Source organism: Nanorana parkeri, unplaced genomic scaffold, assembly GCF_000935625.1.
Source record: "Nanorana parkeri isolate BGI_ZX_2015 unplaced genomic scaffold, ASM93562v1 scaffold730, whole genome shotgun sequence".
Classification (NCBI taxonomy): Eukaryota; Metazoa; Chordata; class Amphibia; order Anura; family Dicroglossidae; genus Nanorana; species Nanorana parkeri.
In genome coordinates this window covers 643,363-658,025 of record NW_017306998.1, presented here as the reverse complement: position 1 = coordinate 658,025, position 14,663 = coordinate 643,363, and the positions used below count along the sequence as shown (strand labels likewise).

At 39.6% G+C, this 14,663-nt stretch overlaps 2 protein-coding genes across 2 annotated transcripts in view; one reads left to right on the top strand and one right to left on the bottom strand.

Annotated features, from left to right (window-relative positions):
• The window catches only part of F9 (coagulation factor IX), a 33,016-nt gene extending 27,468 nt beyond the window's left edge, over nt 1–5,548 (top strand). The window contains exons 7-9 of the mRNA XM_018564151.1: nt 3,469–3,592; nt 4,700–5,245; nt 5,490–5,548. Of these exons, the coding sequence (XP_018419653.1) occupies nt 3,469–3,592; nt 4,700–5,245; nt 5,490–5,548 (729 nt within the window). The remainder of the gene's footprint in view (nt 1–3,468; nt 3,593–4,699; nt 5,246–5,489) is intronic.
• A 3,936-nt stretch (nt 5,549–9,484) lies between these two features.
• Nucleotides 9,485–14,663, bottom strand: part of MCF2 (MCF.2 cell line derived transforming sequence) — a 107,996-nt gene continuing 102,817 nt past the window's right edge. The window contains exon 30 of the mRNA XM_018564150.1: nt 9,485–9,525. Coding sequence (XP_018419652.1) covers nt 9,485–9,525 — 41 coding nt within the window. The remainder of the gene's footprint in view (nt 9,526–14,663) is intronic.

Genomic DNA, 14,663 nt, shown 5'->3' with positions numbered 1-14,663 from the left:
ACCATTTTGTTCAAACCCCCCATGATCAAAATTGCCATTTGCCTGGCTCTCAATCTGGGATTGACCCAGGTATATTTCCTTCTGCAGTATGCACTGTTTTTGGCTACCTGGGTCAGCACAATCAATGGTGTTAATATCAGTATAACTGTACCGCGTTATACTCATATTTGGACTATTGGAAATGTTTATTTCTCTAGTTCTTGCAGCTAATAGAGTTTTTTTGTTTTGTGTTTTGTGAAAACAATCAATGTCACTTTGAGTGTGTAAGGTAATACACTTGTCAGAAATATTTCTGTAGTAATCTGCTTAATTACAATGGGAACTAATAGTGACCAAGGAGAATTCTGTTACATAGACAGTGGGAGCTTCTATTTTGCTATCCATTTGTTGGACACTGGTGACATCTCCAACGCTGTCCTTGTCCTATATTCACGAGACCCGTATCATATGTAAGTCCGGATCCTTGGCGAATTCATAGCCTGCATCTTCTGCTCACAAATAGCCTCTTTTAGTTTGTGCTGCTGACAGATAATAAGACAGCAGCCATTTACACTTGGATGGAAATCAAGCGAATAATCCAGATAGCGGCACTGCTGGATACTGTAGGTATGTATAATGTCTTTTCCTTATAGAAAGTAACCTTTTTGCAAAAGGCACCACAGCTCCGGATTTACTTATTAGTGGAAGTATTACTGCAGATTTGTTCAAAATAGATATAGAATATACAGTACAGTTGTTATACAAGTCATTGTATGATTAAGTAGTTATGGATAGAGGGTAGAACGTCTGTCAGGAGAAATTAATTTACTGAAATTTACAATAGGCCTGTGCCCTTTGGAGCAGAGGGGAAATCTCCCCATAAGGGACACGGGCAGTTATGCAATTCTGATTTATTCTTCCATACACAATAAAAAAATATAAGCAAGGAAATAAAGCTGATCTGTACTTGCCCTGCACGTTAAACATGGAAGGCATCGAATGCCAAAGGCATGCACCTCATGGTCACCACACATGCAATGAATACTCAGCCATTGAGCCCAGATACATGAATATTGGATCATACAAGGGTCCCTTTGGTTGCAACAATCAGCTGTAAATAACTTTTTACATAAATCATTTAGAGAGAGTGGTGTGAATGTAAATGAAATGAAGCCCATTACTGTAATTTATCAAGCAGTAGGACATCTTAGGCAATAGGCACAAAGATAACTACTGTGGATTTTGTTATACATTTGATTTCAGAAGTAACCAGTGAAGGCATAAAGCTAGGGGATATTTATTTAACACATTATACTCAATCACTGGGTTCTCTGTTTCAGTTATTTGGGGAATTGGATTTTGTAATTCCGATTTGTATTTATTTGAAATGAGTTACTTTCCTGCTCTACCTTTACGTTAGAGGAAGTTATTTGATGTATTAAAGTCAATCTGTCACTAAGAAAGTAGTGTATGGGCATGCAGCAGCTGAATAATTAGATACTACCAGGTTTTATATCAGAGCACCACAACAAGAATCGCATCCTCACAAACTATGGCTCATAAGAATTCTAAATGTTCTAAATATAGCATATGCATAAACCAGGGAGGGGGGACGACCGGCCCTCCAGCTTTGGTGAAACTACAAATCCCATGCGGCATTGCAAGATTATCACAGGCATGACTCCAAGAGACAGATGCATCTTAGGATTTGTAGTTTCATCGCAGCTGGAGGGCCGGCAGTTCCCCACCGATGGCATAAACACTCACATAATAATATCTAACATCATAGAAAAATAGGTTATATAGCATACCCTATTTCCCCCCTATGTTAAAAGTAGAACAACACTGTCTACACACACGCACGCACATACGCAGATAATAGGGACTAGGCATGCCCACCCTCTGCTGACACTATGGATATATTAAGCAGGGCCTAAGAAAATGGAAGCAGATGAAAAAAAGCAGTGACATGAATGGTTGTGTCCAACCTGTTAATGGTCAAAGACACTGCAAACACACGAGTCAGTCATAGAGAAACAGAGAAACAGCAAAAGCCCTGCAAAGTATAAGCAAAGTCAGCAAGAATGTGGCATAGAATTGCAAGCAACATTTTCAGTTGTATCCCTTATTTCCCCCAAGTAATCACTATCTGTGAATCAACCAGCACTTCATCATCATATATGATCACATCTTTGTCCATATCCATTGCAGTTTGCCCAAATCCAAATACTCCTTCATTGCACAAGGCTGTCTTCTCAACACAGGGGGCACAAAAGGTGATGGCGTGGGGAGGAGATCCCTAGTGTCAGAGTGAGCATGTGGGTGTGTGCAAGTGTGAACAAACTTGTTCAGTTTGTTATAAGGGGGGAAATATGGGTGTGCTGTATTGCCTATGTTTCTATAATGTTAGATATTATGTGAGTGTTTATTTATATATTTGTTACATTTGGAATTTTTATAAGTCATAGTTTATGAGAGGTTGATTTTTGTTGTGGTGCTCTGATCCATTTTTTTCTCTTATATATAAATATAGTAGCAGGTTTCAGCCAAGCCCCTTAATGTATGAATGAATGTTACAATGTACTATTACATTTACCCAGGGAGTAGATATTTTTAATAACTGCCTGCAGCGTCTAAATACAGAAAAGTGCTGAGAACAGCTTTCGTTTAAATAGTCAGAGATTTAAATAAAGCCAAAGTCATTATCACAGATAATTATTACAGATTACTCAGAAATTGCTTTTAAGTGTGTTCTGCATTGAATTACATTGCATTAGAACATTATGATCATGCTTCATGTGGCAGATTTGGTTTAAAGAAACCCTCAACTGAGAGAAATACAGAGGCTGCTAATGATTGTTGCTTGGCTGTCATGCTTATCTATGGGTTTCAGTACTTTCCAGGTCACTGATCTAGAGGAAACATAAAGATAGAATGAAGACCACACTCCAAATTTGCATACTTGTTTCAGGCAAGTTAGCGCAAAAATACTGAATCTAATGGATCGCTTTGACAGCAAGGCAACTAGCATTATCAGAAGGAGAAGCCAGTTATTACAGTCTATATACTTCCTTAATGTAGTTGCCCCTAAAGCAGATTGGTGCTGCATGGTAGCATGTTTGCATTACTAAATAATATCCCAGCATTGAAGAAAACCTCTTGAGATAGAAGCCTAGGGCAAGGAAGCGTGATTAATATCTTTTTTTTACCTTCAACAAATTAGAGTCCATGGAACAAATACACCGAATCTGTCAAGTATGGCATTATTGTACCATTGGCAACCACCATGAGGAGACAGAAACCTTTTACTTAAATCATACAGGATACAAATCTGTGTTACTATTATTATTTCTAAACATATTTTTGGTCCAGATGTCTAAATCAAACTGGGTTGACAACAAAGTCAGAAGATAAAGGAAGCGAAATGAGGCATGTTTAGTCTCAGTCATGGTTATGTTCACACATCAAGCAGTATTTCTTATTCCCTAGGTTCACTTTATTAATAAGAATCAACAAGGTTTCTGTGGTGGATCCATAGTGAATGAACAATGGATTGTAACTGCGGCCCACTGCTTAATACAGCTTACACCTGACAACTTTACCGTAGTGGCAGGTAAGTCTGATTTCTTTTAGCTTATAGCTCCTGGTTTTTAACTAAATTAATAAATATAAGATAATAAAAGATAAAATATAAAGTATGGTTTAGGAAAGATGTGTAAACCATGAATACAGCAAGAATGTTTTGTTTTGTGGCACCTAGTAGTAGGTAATCAACTGAACTTCCACTCTAATGTTAAAGATATCCAAGTAGCTTCTTCAGCTTTTGCAGTATTTATGATGGTATATTGACAATTATTAGAACTGAAGAAGTTATTTCAATTTAATAGCAAAATGTCTTTATCATTACTAAACAAGCCTAGTTGAATGTGACTAACTACAATGACATGGATAAATGAGAGCCTTCAGACATGTGCTGTTCTGGTTTGTTAGTTGTTTGTTTCCATGTCTTCTGTATGATCTTATGATTTATTTTCTTCAATGTTGCTTGAAGGTTTAGTAATAGAAGAGAGGAATTGAAAGGAAAAACAAATTAGATCAAGAAGAGCCAATCATTGAAAAGCTTCCACGATCCTGTTTGCAAATCTTTTCATTGCACAGTCATGTAAAGATACCCATTCATCCAAACAGCTCCATCTGCAAGGCACACATCTATCCCAGAACTGTGCAGACTTAACAGTACTGTTACTGGTATTACAATTTTGAGCTTTTGTCAAGTCAATAGGTAAGGCCTTTTGATCTCCAACTACTCCCTCTGGCCAATGACATATGCAGAGAGCAGGGACACATTACTGACACAGGAAGGGTAAGGTGTCATGTAGGCTGTAATTAGCACCATAGCTTTACCTTTACTGGCCTATATGAGAGGCAGGATGGCCATGCCCAATTGGAAATAAGTAGATCCCTGGGGAAGAGACTAGACCGCAGTTTTTGATCACTAATTACACACAAGTGAGTTGATTATAAGCTGAATATTTTATACTTTATGTAAACACTAAAAAAGCAAGGTGTTGCTTTACATTTTTAGAGATAAAAAAACTGCTGTCCTACTATCTATAATAAAGTACTTTAGCAAAGGACACATGATCAGAGAGGATGACAAGCCAAATGCTTTTCTGTTTATACATTTCTTTTACAATTTATGTTATTTTATGATCAACAGGAGAACATAACACCGCTCTTAAAGAGGGGACCGAGCAGTATTTGGAAGTGGCCAAAATCATCAACCACCCAGCTTACAATACCAGCAAGAATAAATACAACAATGACATTGCTCTCATTCAGCTACAAAAGCGAATGGTTTTGAATAACTATGTCAGGCCTATCTGCATTGGACACAAAGACTTCACGGACAAACTGCTGAAGATTATACCGCATAGCTGGGTGACTGGCTGGGGTAATGTCAGATACCAAGGAAGACCAACAGTAAAACTGCAAAAGCTGGCTGTGCCGTACGTTGATCGTGCCGCTTGCAAAAAGTCAAGCCGGTACTCTGTGACCACAAGTATGTTCTGTGCTGGCTTTTCTGATGAAGAAAAGGATGCATGCCAGGGAGACAGTGGTGGTCCCCATGCAACTGAATTCAGAAATACTTGGTTTCTTACAGGGATTACAAGCTGGGGAGACAAGTGTGCACAGAAAGACAGATATGGGGTATACACCAGAGTCTCCAGATTCATTGACTGGATACTGAGCACTACAAAGCTTTGTCAGTTAAAGTACCGCAGCGCTGAATACTGAAAAATGGCCTGGATGGGAAGGGGGTTTAACACCGCGGATGTCAACTGGTTAAAAGAGCTTTGATGTTGAACTTAAGTCAGATATAAAAAACACACACCAATAAATGCAGTTATGTGTTTGTAAAAAAAATATTAAATGTATTTTAGATGCAACTAGTATAAGTACCTGATTCAGACTTGGTATCAACCTTTTTGAAGACTTTTGTACGGCAGCATTTAGTGATAATCGACTGGGTATGAGACTTATTGACATCATTCTGGGTCAGACCTAAGGAGTCCCAATATAGAAATGTGTAGCAGAAACACCCCATCATAAACTCTATAAAAAGATTCACAAAACTATGGGTACAATATGATCAAATATCTTTTAAAGGGTTTTTTTTTAACTTTAAACTAAATAGATCAGAGGCTTAGTAAAAGAGAGATACCTTACCATCTTGTATTGTAACTGTAATGTCTTCCTTATATTGTAAAGCGCTGCGCAAACTGTCAGCGCTATATAAATCCTGTATAATATTAATAATACTACCCCTCCATCCCCATTTTCTTAATAAATAACAGCAGTAATTGTAATATCCCACTGTTTTTTACACACTGATTTGATGAACTGGGGTTACAGGACCAATATGGCAGCCTTTTAAAAGGAGGACATTAATGCTAACGCACATATTTCTATCATGACTTGCATGGAACTCCTGACAAATAAATATATTTTATCTGTTTACTGTTTTACCTGCCAAAGATTTGTAATTCTGTTCTGCCACACCACAGATCTGCTGCACTACGCAACCAGGGAACACTTCTATCTGCTGGTCCAGCAATGGAGCTTTCTATTCACATTTTGCCTCCAGTTTACAAATTAGTATCCCTATGGGACAATTAGCAGGGAACTTATCCAGGAAGCAGTAGGGCCACGTCAGGAAAAATTAGAGAGATCTACCATGCAGGGTGGTAGTGTACATACAAAATTAAAAATCCCTTGGCTCGTTAAACACATTTATTTCCACTACATTTGTTTGCTGGAGTTTCGCCTTACCGGACGTAAACAAGCAGACCTTGCACCTAAAAAGTCAAATGTGCCCCCGCCAGCAATGCTGGATAAAACTTAAAAGAAAACACCTGTTGGGGGAATAAAAGATGGATAATATAGTTAGCCTGTGGCGCCTAAGCGAGGCTGATGTCATCCACCTTCTGGTGAGATCCCAGGATACTATTATTATACAGGATTTAGCGCCAACAGTTTGTGCAGTGCTTTACAATATAAGGAAGGCATTACAATTACAGTACAAATCAAAAGTTGAGTGTCCCAAATCTCACCGAGCAGAAGATGCTGCACTGTGCTGCAGTGTCTTCTTGCAAAATCTGTAGTACTCAGCATCATCTGGAATCTCATCACCAGGATGATGACATCACCACCTGTACTAAGAAAGCCACGAGAAAAGTTGGTATGTTATCTAACATTTGTCCCCCAACATGTCTTTTTTTTAGGTATTATCCATCATTTCATCAAGGGGAGCGGCACATTTGAAAAGCGGACCTTGAACCCCATGCACAGTCTACTTTTAAGTTGTTTGCCCTAAATTTTTTAATTTAAATTAGCAGTGCTCACATGATCTGCAATATCAGCTCTCACTGCAATGGGGCTTCTATTAAATAAGATGTCTCTAGTGTTCATGGAATCCCGTGTTCCCGGGTCAGTGTTTGCTAAAAAGTGAAAGCTCATTTAATCCATGCTCAACATTTTACAGAGAACTGATACTATTCTATGGATTTCTGATGTTTACACTACAAACAGATGTATTTTTAGATGATCATTGTAAGTGGATTAAAACAAAAATAGATGCTTAGATTAACAACTAAACATAGTGTTATGAATAATCTTTTTAAATTCTTGGTATTACATCTTGGCTGCAATTCAAAACTTTCAGACCACAGAAAGAATTGTTACTTCTTCGCTGCCTCTATTCATTAAAGCGCAGTTTAATGGACTGAAACACAGAAATGTTTTAAAATGCAGCTCACCACAATGTACAGCACAGCAATATACCACAGTGCACGCATTACCTTGCATTGTGTTGAAGTACATTCTACGGTGCTTTGCTACAACACGGAGATGTGAATGTGCCCTTACATGGCACCAACCTCTTCTGCAGTGCTGTACAAATTGAGCACATACAGTACAAGGGCTATAGCAATCACATTATAACCTACACCACTGCAAGAAACAATAGTAATAAGTGGTGGTGATGATGCATTAGGTAATCAAGTGCCCACACTATTGGTGTAGTAGAAGCAGTAGTTAAGGAGAAATCCATCTGTTGCAATGGAAATGCCTAGGGATGCACTGATGCCAGTTTTTCGGTATCGAGTACCGATATTTATCTTTCGGAACTTGCCAATACCGAGTACAGATACCGGTACTTCCGCTAGCATGGAACCAGCTTCCTGGGCAATCAGGAAGCCGGGCAACTTCCCGGCCAATCAGCATTGAGCCAGCCAAACAGCAGGAAGCTGTGTGGCGAGTCATCACCCGCCTCCCTGATTGGCCTGCAAGCCGGCTCCATGTTCCCTCGCGGCACTGCCGGTCAGAGGAAATCTCCCTCTGACCGGAAGTTCCAGTATCGGGGAAGGCACCAGATCATTTGGGTAGGTACGTTGGTATTGACACCGATACTGGTATCGGTGCATCCCTATGCCGTTATATACTTTTGGGGGAGCATTTAGATACTTGAAGGGTTGGTTTTTGTTGGGATGTGGAGAAGCGCTCCAGAAAAAGTAGGCAGCACAAGAGTAAACTGGAGCTAATATGTCAAGAACAGCTAGAAGGCTGAATTATGAGGAAATTTTAGCCAGAAGCATATCAAATAATGCAAACCGTGCTGAACATGGCCCTACACGAGCAGGATAACAGGTGAGCTGGATCTTTACCAGTTAGGTCATACAGTATATTCCTATGAATAATGCTGAAAAATCACAATCTGAACTCTGCAATCATGTTAAGGACAAAAGAAAGTGATGACAGATCAGACATCCCATGCTGTGCGTGTGCAAAGTGTGGCTTAGGTAGCTAAAAGGGCTTTCGATTCTATTACTGGGCAGGGTGTCAGCAGCCTTCAGCCTGTGCAGCGAATGAAGGAGATCTGTACTGTGAGAAAGAATAGAATGGAGAATGATGAAATCCATTGTGAGGGCTTTCTTGCCATCTGTGTCCCACTGGGGAGATTTACTTTTACTTCCTGTCCCTCAGACACAACAGAACATGAGTGAAAAGCCCTCCATAGTGAGGGAAATCTGATTGTACACAGTTGTCCCCATAGAAAGATTTCCCCTCTATTCTTGTTCTACAAGAATTCAAACATTTTGATCTCCATTCACTTGCGGTCCAGGCGACAGAGGTTCTAACCTTTTTACAAGCCATTCAAAACTTAAAAAACGTTTTGGTATTTTGGTTAAGATATTCTAAAGATATAAAAGTCACTTGCATCGGATGAGGGGCAGTCCATTGGCAGGTCTTTGAACGGCCATAATTTATGAGATGCTGGGGTCAAGGTTTTTGAAGGAATTTGTTTCCTTATTTTTTAAATATTGATAGGTTGGATAAGACTCTGCATTGATATCGTAAAGAAGGAAAGAGCCATAAACGATGATCTTTCTGTGCTTTAAAATGGAAGAATGATTAAGACTTTTATTGCAATGTGTCACATTTCACCAGACAAAGCAGGTAGTGGCAACAATGTGGAACGTTCAAAATCATTCAGATCTTTCCAAAGTTCAGTTCATACAAAGGAGGAAATGTTCAAGCTGTTCTCTACAGGGATTCCTTGTTAAGAGGAATAATGGTATGACGATTCAAGTGCAAGTATTTTACTCCAAAATGGTAAAACACATGATGAGCTCGGAATGGATTGTCCAGAAACATCAGCACAAATATTTACATAGAGTTAAAAACATTTCTTTTGACAAGATGAAAAATACAATGGTGATGCAATGGAGCACAGTAAAAATGGAACCTTCCAATGTACAGCAACCTTCTTACAAAATGAGTTCATTAAAAGAGTCCCCTGTTATGTGAAAAATGCACGTGGGTTTTTGGATCATGGTCACAGATGGCTGTTGAATTTCGTTTAGTTACATTTGCTGCGACATTAATTTGTAGCAATGTCTCTGGCTGAAAAGTCCCAGGTAAAATGTGGTTTCCACCTGTCTTGCTATGGAGAACTTAGCTTCCTTGTGGTACACAGGGCAGCATCTGTAAAAAAAAAAAATGTTGTTATGTTTTTCATCTTAATGTGCAACTGTGCCCAGACTGTGGACATTACAGTAATTACATATTCTTAACAAGCAAAAAACATAGAGCTTTAAAAAACCCTCACTTCAGTAGTTGCAGATATGCTGGAGAAACTAATCCTTAGGGCATTACGCAGTTTGAAACTCAATGAACTCCAACTTCCGTCTCTGTTGTAATCTTTGAGGATCAATTACTTCATAGTACATGTAGCTACAGAGGTCATTGAAGGGTTTCTTGTACTGCTTGTTAAGAATATTTAAATGCTGTAATATCCATAGTCTGGACACAGGTGCACTTTAGAGTAAATTCCAATTTTCTAACTAAAATTATATAGTGTTTATAGTGCAATCCAATCAACTTTGTGAATACACTGGTCAACACACTTTTTCTGGCATAAGGTATTCCAACCGTTTTAAGGTAAATTTGGGGTGCTGATTCCAAGTCATTGTATAGGGGGTACACTATCGGGAAGCGATAGTGCATTCTGAAGTTCGTCCTTGAGGTTCACTGTGGCTACAAGGATCTTCTCCCTAGGAATGAGCGGTTGAGGGAGTAGAGGAGGAGACTGTTGCTCCCCAATCCGGGAGAGGGAGTCTGCCTTCCCATTTTTAGAACCTGGGCGGTATGTGATTAGATAATTGAACCGCTTGAAGAGGAAGCTCCACCGTACCTGACGGGACGAGAGAATTCGGTTGGTTTTTAAATATTGAAGGTTTTGGTGGTCGGTGAAGATTGTGATGGGGGTTGGCGTACCTTCGAGAAGGTGGTGCCAATGTTCAAGGGCACACTTAAAGGCCAACAGTTCCTTTTCTCCCACCGGATAATTCAATTCTGCAGCGTCTTGGCGTATATTCGATCTGAGCATCATCATCTGTAGAAGCAGGTAAACTGAGGGATTGAACATCAATCTCTGGTAGCTCAGTAAATACAGGCCCAGGTATTTCTTCAGAGTGCTCAACTGGTCGTCTGGCAGATGGGACATCTGGGCATTGTAAATGTTGTCAATGTAAAAGGTTTCAATAAGAAAAATAAACAGAAGTAGCAGTTATCCAAATGGTTTGTAGGTTCTCTCCAAACCATTGGCACACCAAACTTCAGCTTAGCATTCTTTACTTTAGACCATGATCGCAAAGTTTCAACACAGGTTTTACACACTTTGTGAGGAGCCCAATTTTTGTCTTGGTCTCCAAGTCGTACTTTAAAGTAGGCAAGATAAACCTTCTTGACAAAGGTATTGATGTTGCGCCTTTGATCCTGCAAAGTGAAGCTGCCACAGATGTAGCAGAAGATATCTGGGTCATTACTGCATTTCCTTCTTTCGGATGTTGTAGCCATTGTTAGATCACGCCCCGCAGAAGGAAAATATTAAATAAATGTGGATATCTACATAAAATTATATTATAAACACACTATCCTAAAAATACAGCACCATATTTTAACACTAAAGCAGTCACTGACTCGCATCAACTTGCAATCATAAGTGACAAAGAGTTAATTTCGGGTAAAATCAAAGAAAATGGGGTATGCCGGTAGCATAAAAATGAGATGTGATAGAGCAAATCTGAGATCGGATTTGGAATCAGCACCCTGAAATTAGTCTAAAACAGCTGCAAAAGTCCAGGCCAGAAACGTTGTTTTTTTGTTGACCAGTGATATCATTCAATACTTGTTTTTTCACCATTGGGAGATGCTCAGGTTTTATTGGTCGCCTTGGGAAGACAGTAGAGACAGTTGTGCCTGGTGATTGCTTCCTACACATAGCATAGCACACATTGACAAAAACTGCATTCCATAGATACAGCTGTGTTGTTCCAAGAGACAAATCCAAGCAACACTTGACCATTGCCTGCTGGAAACGAGTAAGATTCTGCTAACTGGTCCAAGCACAAGGGATCAAGACAGGTAAAATACACTTTTTACATAATTGATTATTAAACTGCTCTATAATTAGTTGTTTTAACAAGATGCAACTAATGATTTTCATAATCGATTAGTTGACCGATACTTTTTTCAATTAATCGGATAAAAAAAATTAAATAAATACCATCCCTTATTTAAAATAAAATACACAAATGGAGTTCTACAAACATAACATTTACTTCAAAATAAAACTGCATGCTCAATTTTTTGCAATCGCACTCCACAGGAACACACGGCATTGCGGCACCGTTGCTTCCAGTGCAGGCGATCACACTGTGGGTGAGAGACACATTTGGGGTTCATTGAAATGAATGGCACTGCAATGCACCTCCAGCAGCAGAATTTGTCAGGCCGAAACTGAAAATTACTTTTTTCCCACCTTTTATCATTTAAAAAAAAAATAATTGTATTGTAAGCACATGGCACTTGAATAGCCTCAGCCAGGGAATGACAACTGCCAGGGGCAAGATTCTGCAGACGGCAGCTGAATGTAAATTCAGCATGTAGTGGGCTGTTGCAATAGCCAGCCTGATATTGGCCATTTCAAATTGCAATAGCCGATAGCAGACTGGCTATTGAACCTGCCCACTGCTTGCTGTGCCCTCGACCCAGCGTGGAGGAGAGAGCTAGGGGATCCAACTAGCTAATCGAGAGTGAGAATAGTTTTGACAACTATTCTCATAATCGATTATTATCGATTAGTTGGATGCAGCCCTGGCTTAAAGGTAACTTCACTTTAGCTGCTAAGCTTGCTGTCTCAGCAGAGTCATAGTCAGCCACCTATTGTGCATGAGCTGTAACATCATGCACAATCTGGCCAGTTTCCCTATCAAACATCAGCACCTCACCAACAATAGCAAATCACAGGTATCACATTCATTTTCCAGTCATAAGTTTTACCAAACCCAATAATAATTCCAACAGTTTGAGATGATCATTAGCTAAAATCACAACTAGTTTTGGCTTGGTGCCCTTACTACAAAAACTCAATCTGTTCTTTGATTTTCATAGATTTCAAATGTTGCCACTCAGTGTTTAAATATGTTTACATATATGTAACAGCTTACATTCATATAGTCATTGAAACAGAATATCTCTCTCAAAGTGCATCATTTGCATGGATTTTAATCCCTTTAAATAATGAGATGGAGTACAGAATTTACCTATACTGCATGTGCATGTAAAATTGTAAATATGGGTAGCACATAGCATTAGGATCTGTCTATCCACACTCACACATTTGCCAGTGTGCATTAATCCTGTTTGTACTTGAGCAATAGAATATGAGGGCTCATTTGCAATTGAAATAACCATATGACTCTTTTGCTTTAAATACTTTTCACATCAGTTTCCAGTATTTACAAAGTACATTCTGAAATGTCTGATCGCCTCCCATTTCCTATAAAGAGGATTTGTTTGGCCAGTTCTAAGGATTAGAAGGAATAAACACATTTGCCTGTCACCCACTGCTAAATATAGAAAAGGACTGTAGAAAACACTTGTAAATGGTTCCCAAGTTAATATTTAAACTGTCGATATCGTCTACAATAGTTGCATTCAGATGACAGATATACCATATTTTTCCCTCTATAAGATGCCCCCATGTATAGGACGCCCCCACTTTTCTTACCCAAAATTCAGAAATCAATATTTTCCATGCTCTTTTGCATAACTGATTACATACAGTTTAAATTTTGCAGAGTAAGACAGCTGCTTACTCATACCGGTATTTTTTTTGTTTTCTGACATTTGTATGGGCTCCCTGTTGCATCTGGGCACTGGCTACACGCTCTCCGCAGCATCAGCTGATGTCAGAAGTCACTCGTGAGGCTAGTTTGCAGAGGTATCGGCAGTTTAGCAACCGCGGTTCTCCTCTTGGCCCCCCGTGTATAAGACGCCCCTCCATTTTTAGGTAAATATTTTTAAGAAAAAGTATAGTCTTATACACAGAAAAATACAGTATGTAAACAATATGTTGACTTGCTGCTTACAATAGTTATCAGCTAAAATTAATCTTCTGTAGAATAGCCGGGCCACAGAGGAAGCCTTTGGCAGTTCTATGCTTATTTTATCATACAATATACTGTGACAATGTATTTATTAAAGAACCTTGAGCAAATGTAAAAAAGCTCATAATAGTCCATATATGATTAGTGTTAATTATTCTTTGCATTTATTCCCACTATCCTATACACACCACATATAATTTAACATCAGGCTGACAAAAGGAGTACATGCACCATGTGCAGAGACAAAAAAGGAGAAGCAAACCAAGAGCCTGTCTGGTCTGGTCAAAATGGGAGCAGACAAAATCTGGAGCAGCTGGGCATGGCAAGCAATCAGCATCTCTCTTCAGTTTGTTAAAGGAGAACTATGAGGCGAGTGAAAATCACTTATCCTCATAGTTCGAGCAGATGTGTGACAATGAAACTGTCACGTCAGCTCAATAGATCGGGAAGTGAGCCAACACATACTGTCGCTCGCTCACTTCTCGATCATCTCCCTGCAGAGAGCCATGATTGTCACTCACAGCTCCATGCAGGGAAACCCCCCTCCCTGCTCCGATCCTCCAGCGCTGACTAGAGGAATGGACGGGGGAGGGGCGGGTACAGCTGGCTCTGCCTACTCACGCAGCTGGGTGGATCTCAACAGTAATGGCTATAGCTCGCGATATACTGAGCTTTGGGTCATGGGAGGTCACTAGTTTATGTCCTCCCATGACCCTTAAGAGAACTATGGGGAAAAACACTTACCCCATAGTTTTTCTTTAAGTTAAGCTTTGAAAATGAAAGAGAGATACTGATTGGTTGCCATGCACAGCTGCTCCAGATCTGGTCTGCTCCAATTTTGATAAACTCCCCTCTATGGGTTCAGGACCCCACTGTGTGTACTGATACTTACTTGGCCACCAACTACTTTTTATTGAACTATGCTTCTTGGGCTAGTCTTTTTGGACAAGTCATCAAGCCACAAGACCTTGCGATTTGTCAATTTATTTTTCAATTCATATGTGCACCGCTTCCACTACTTTTTTGTTTTCAAGCTCACAGGATGTAGGGTGTGGGTCTTCAGGCCTGCCCTAAAATCTAGAAGCGAGGAGTGGCCAGTGGGTTCCATTTTCCTGTGCTTTAGACTCTACCATCAGGGAAGCCAAAACTTAGTACCTGGTGGACTGGCTT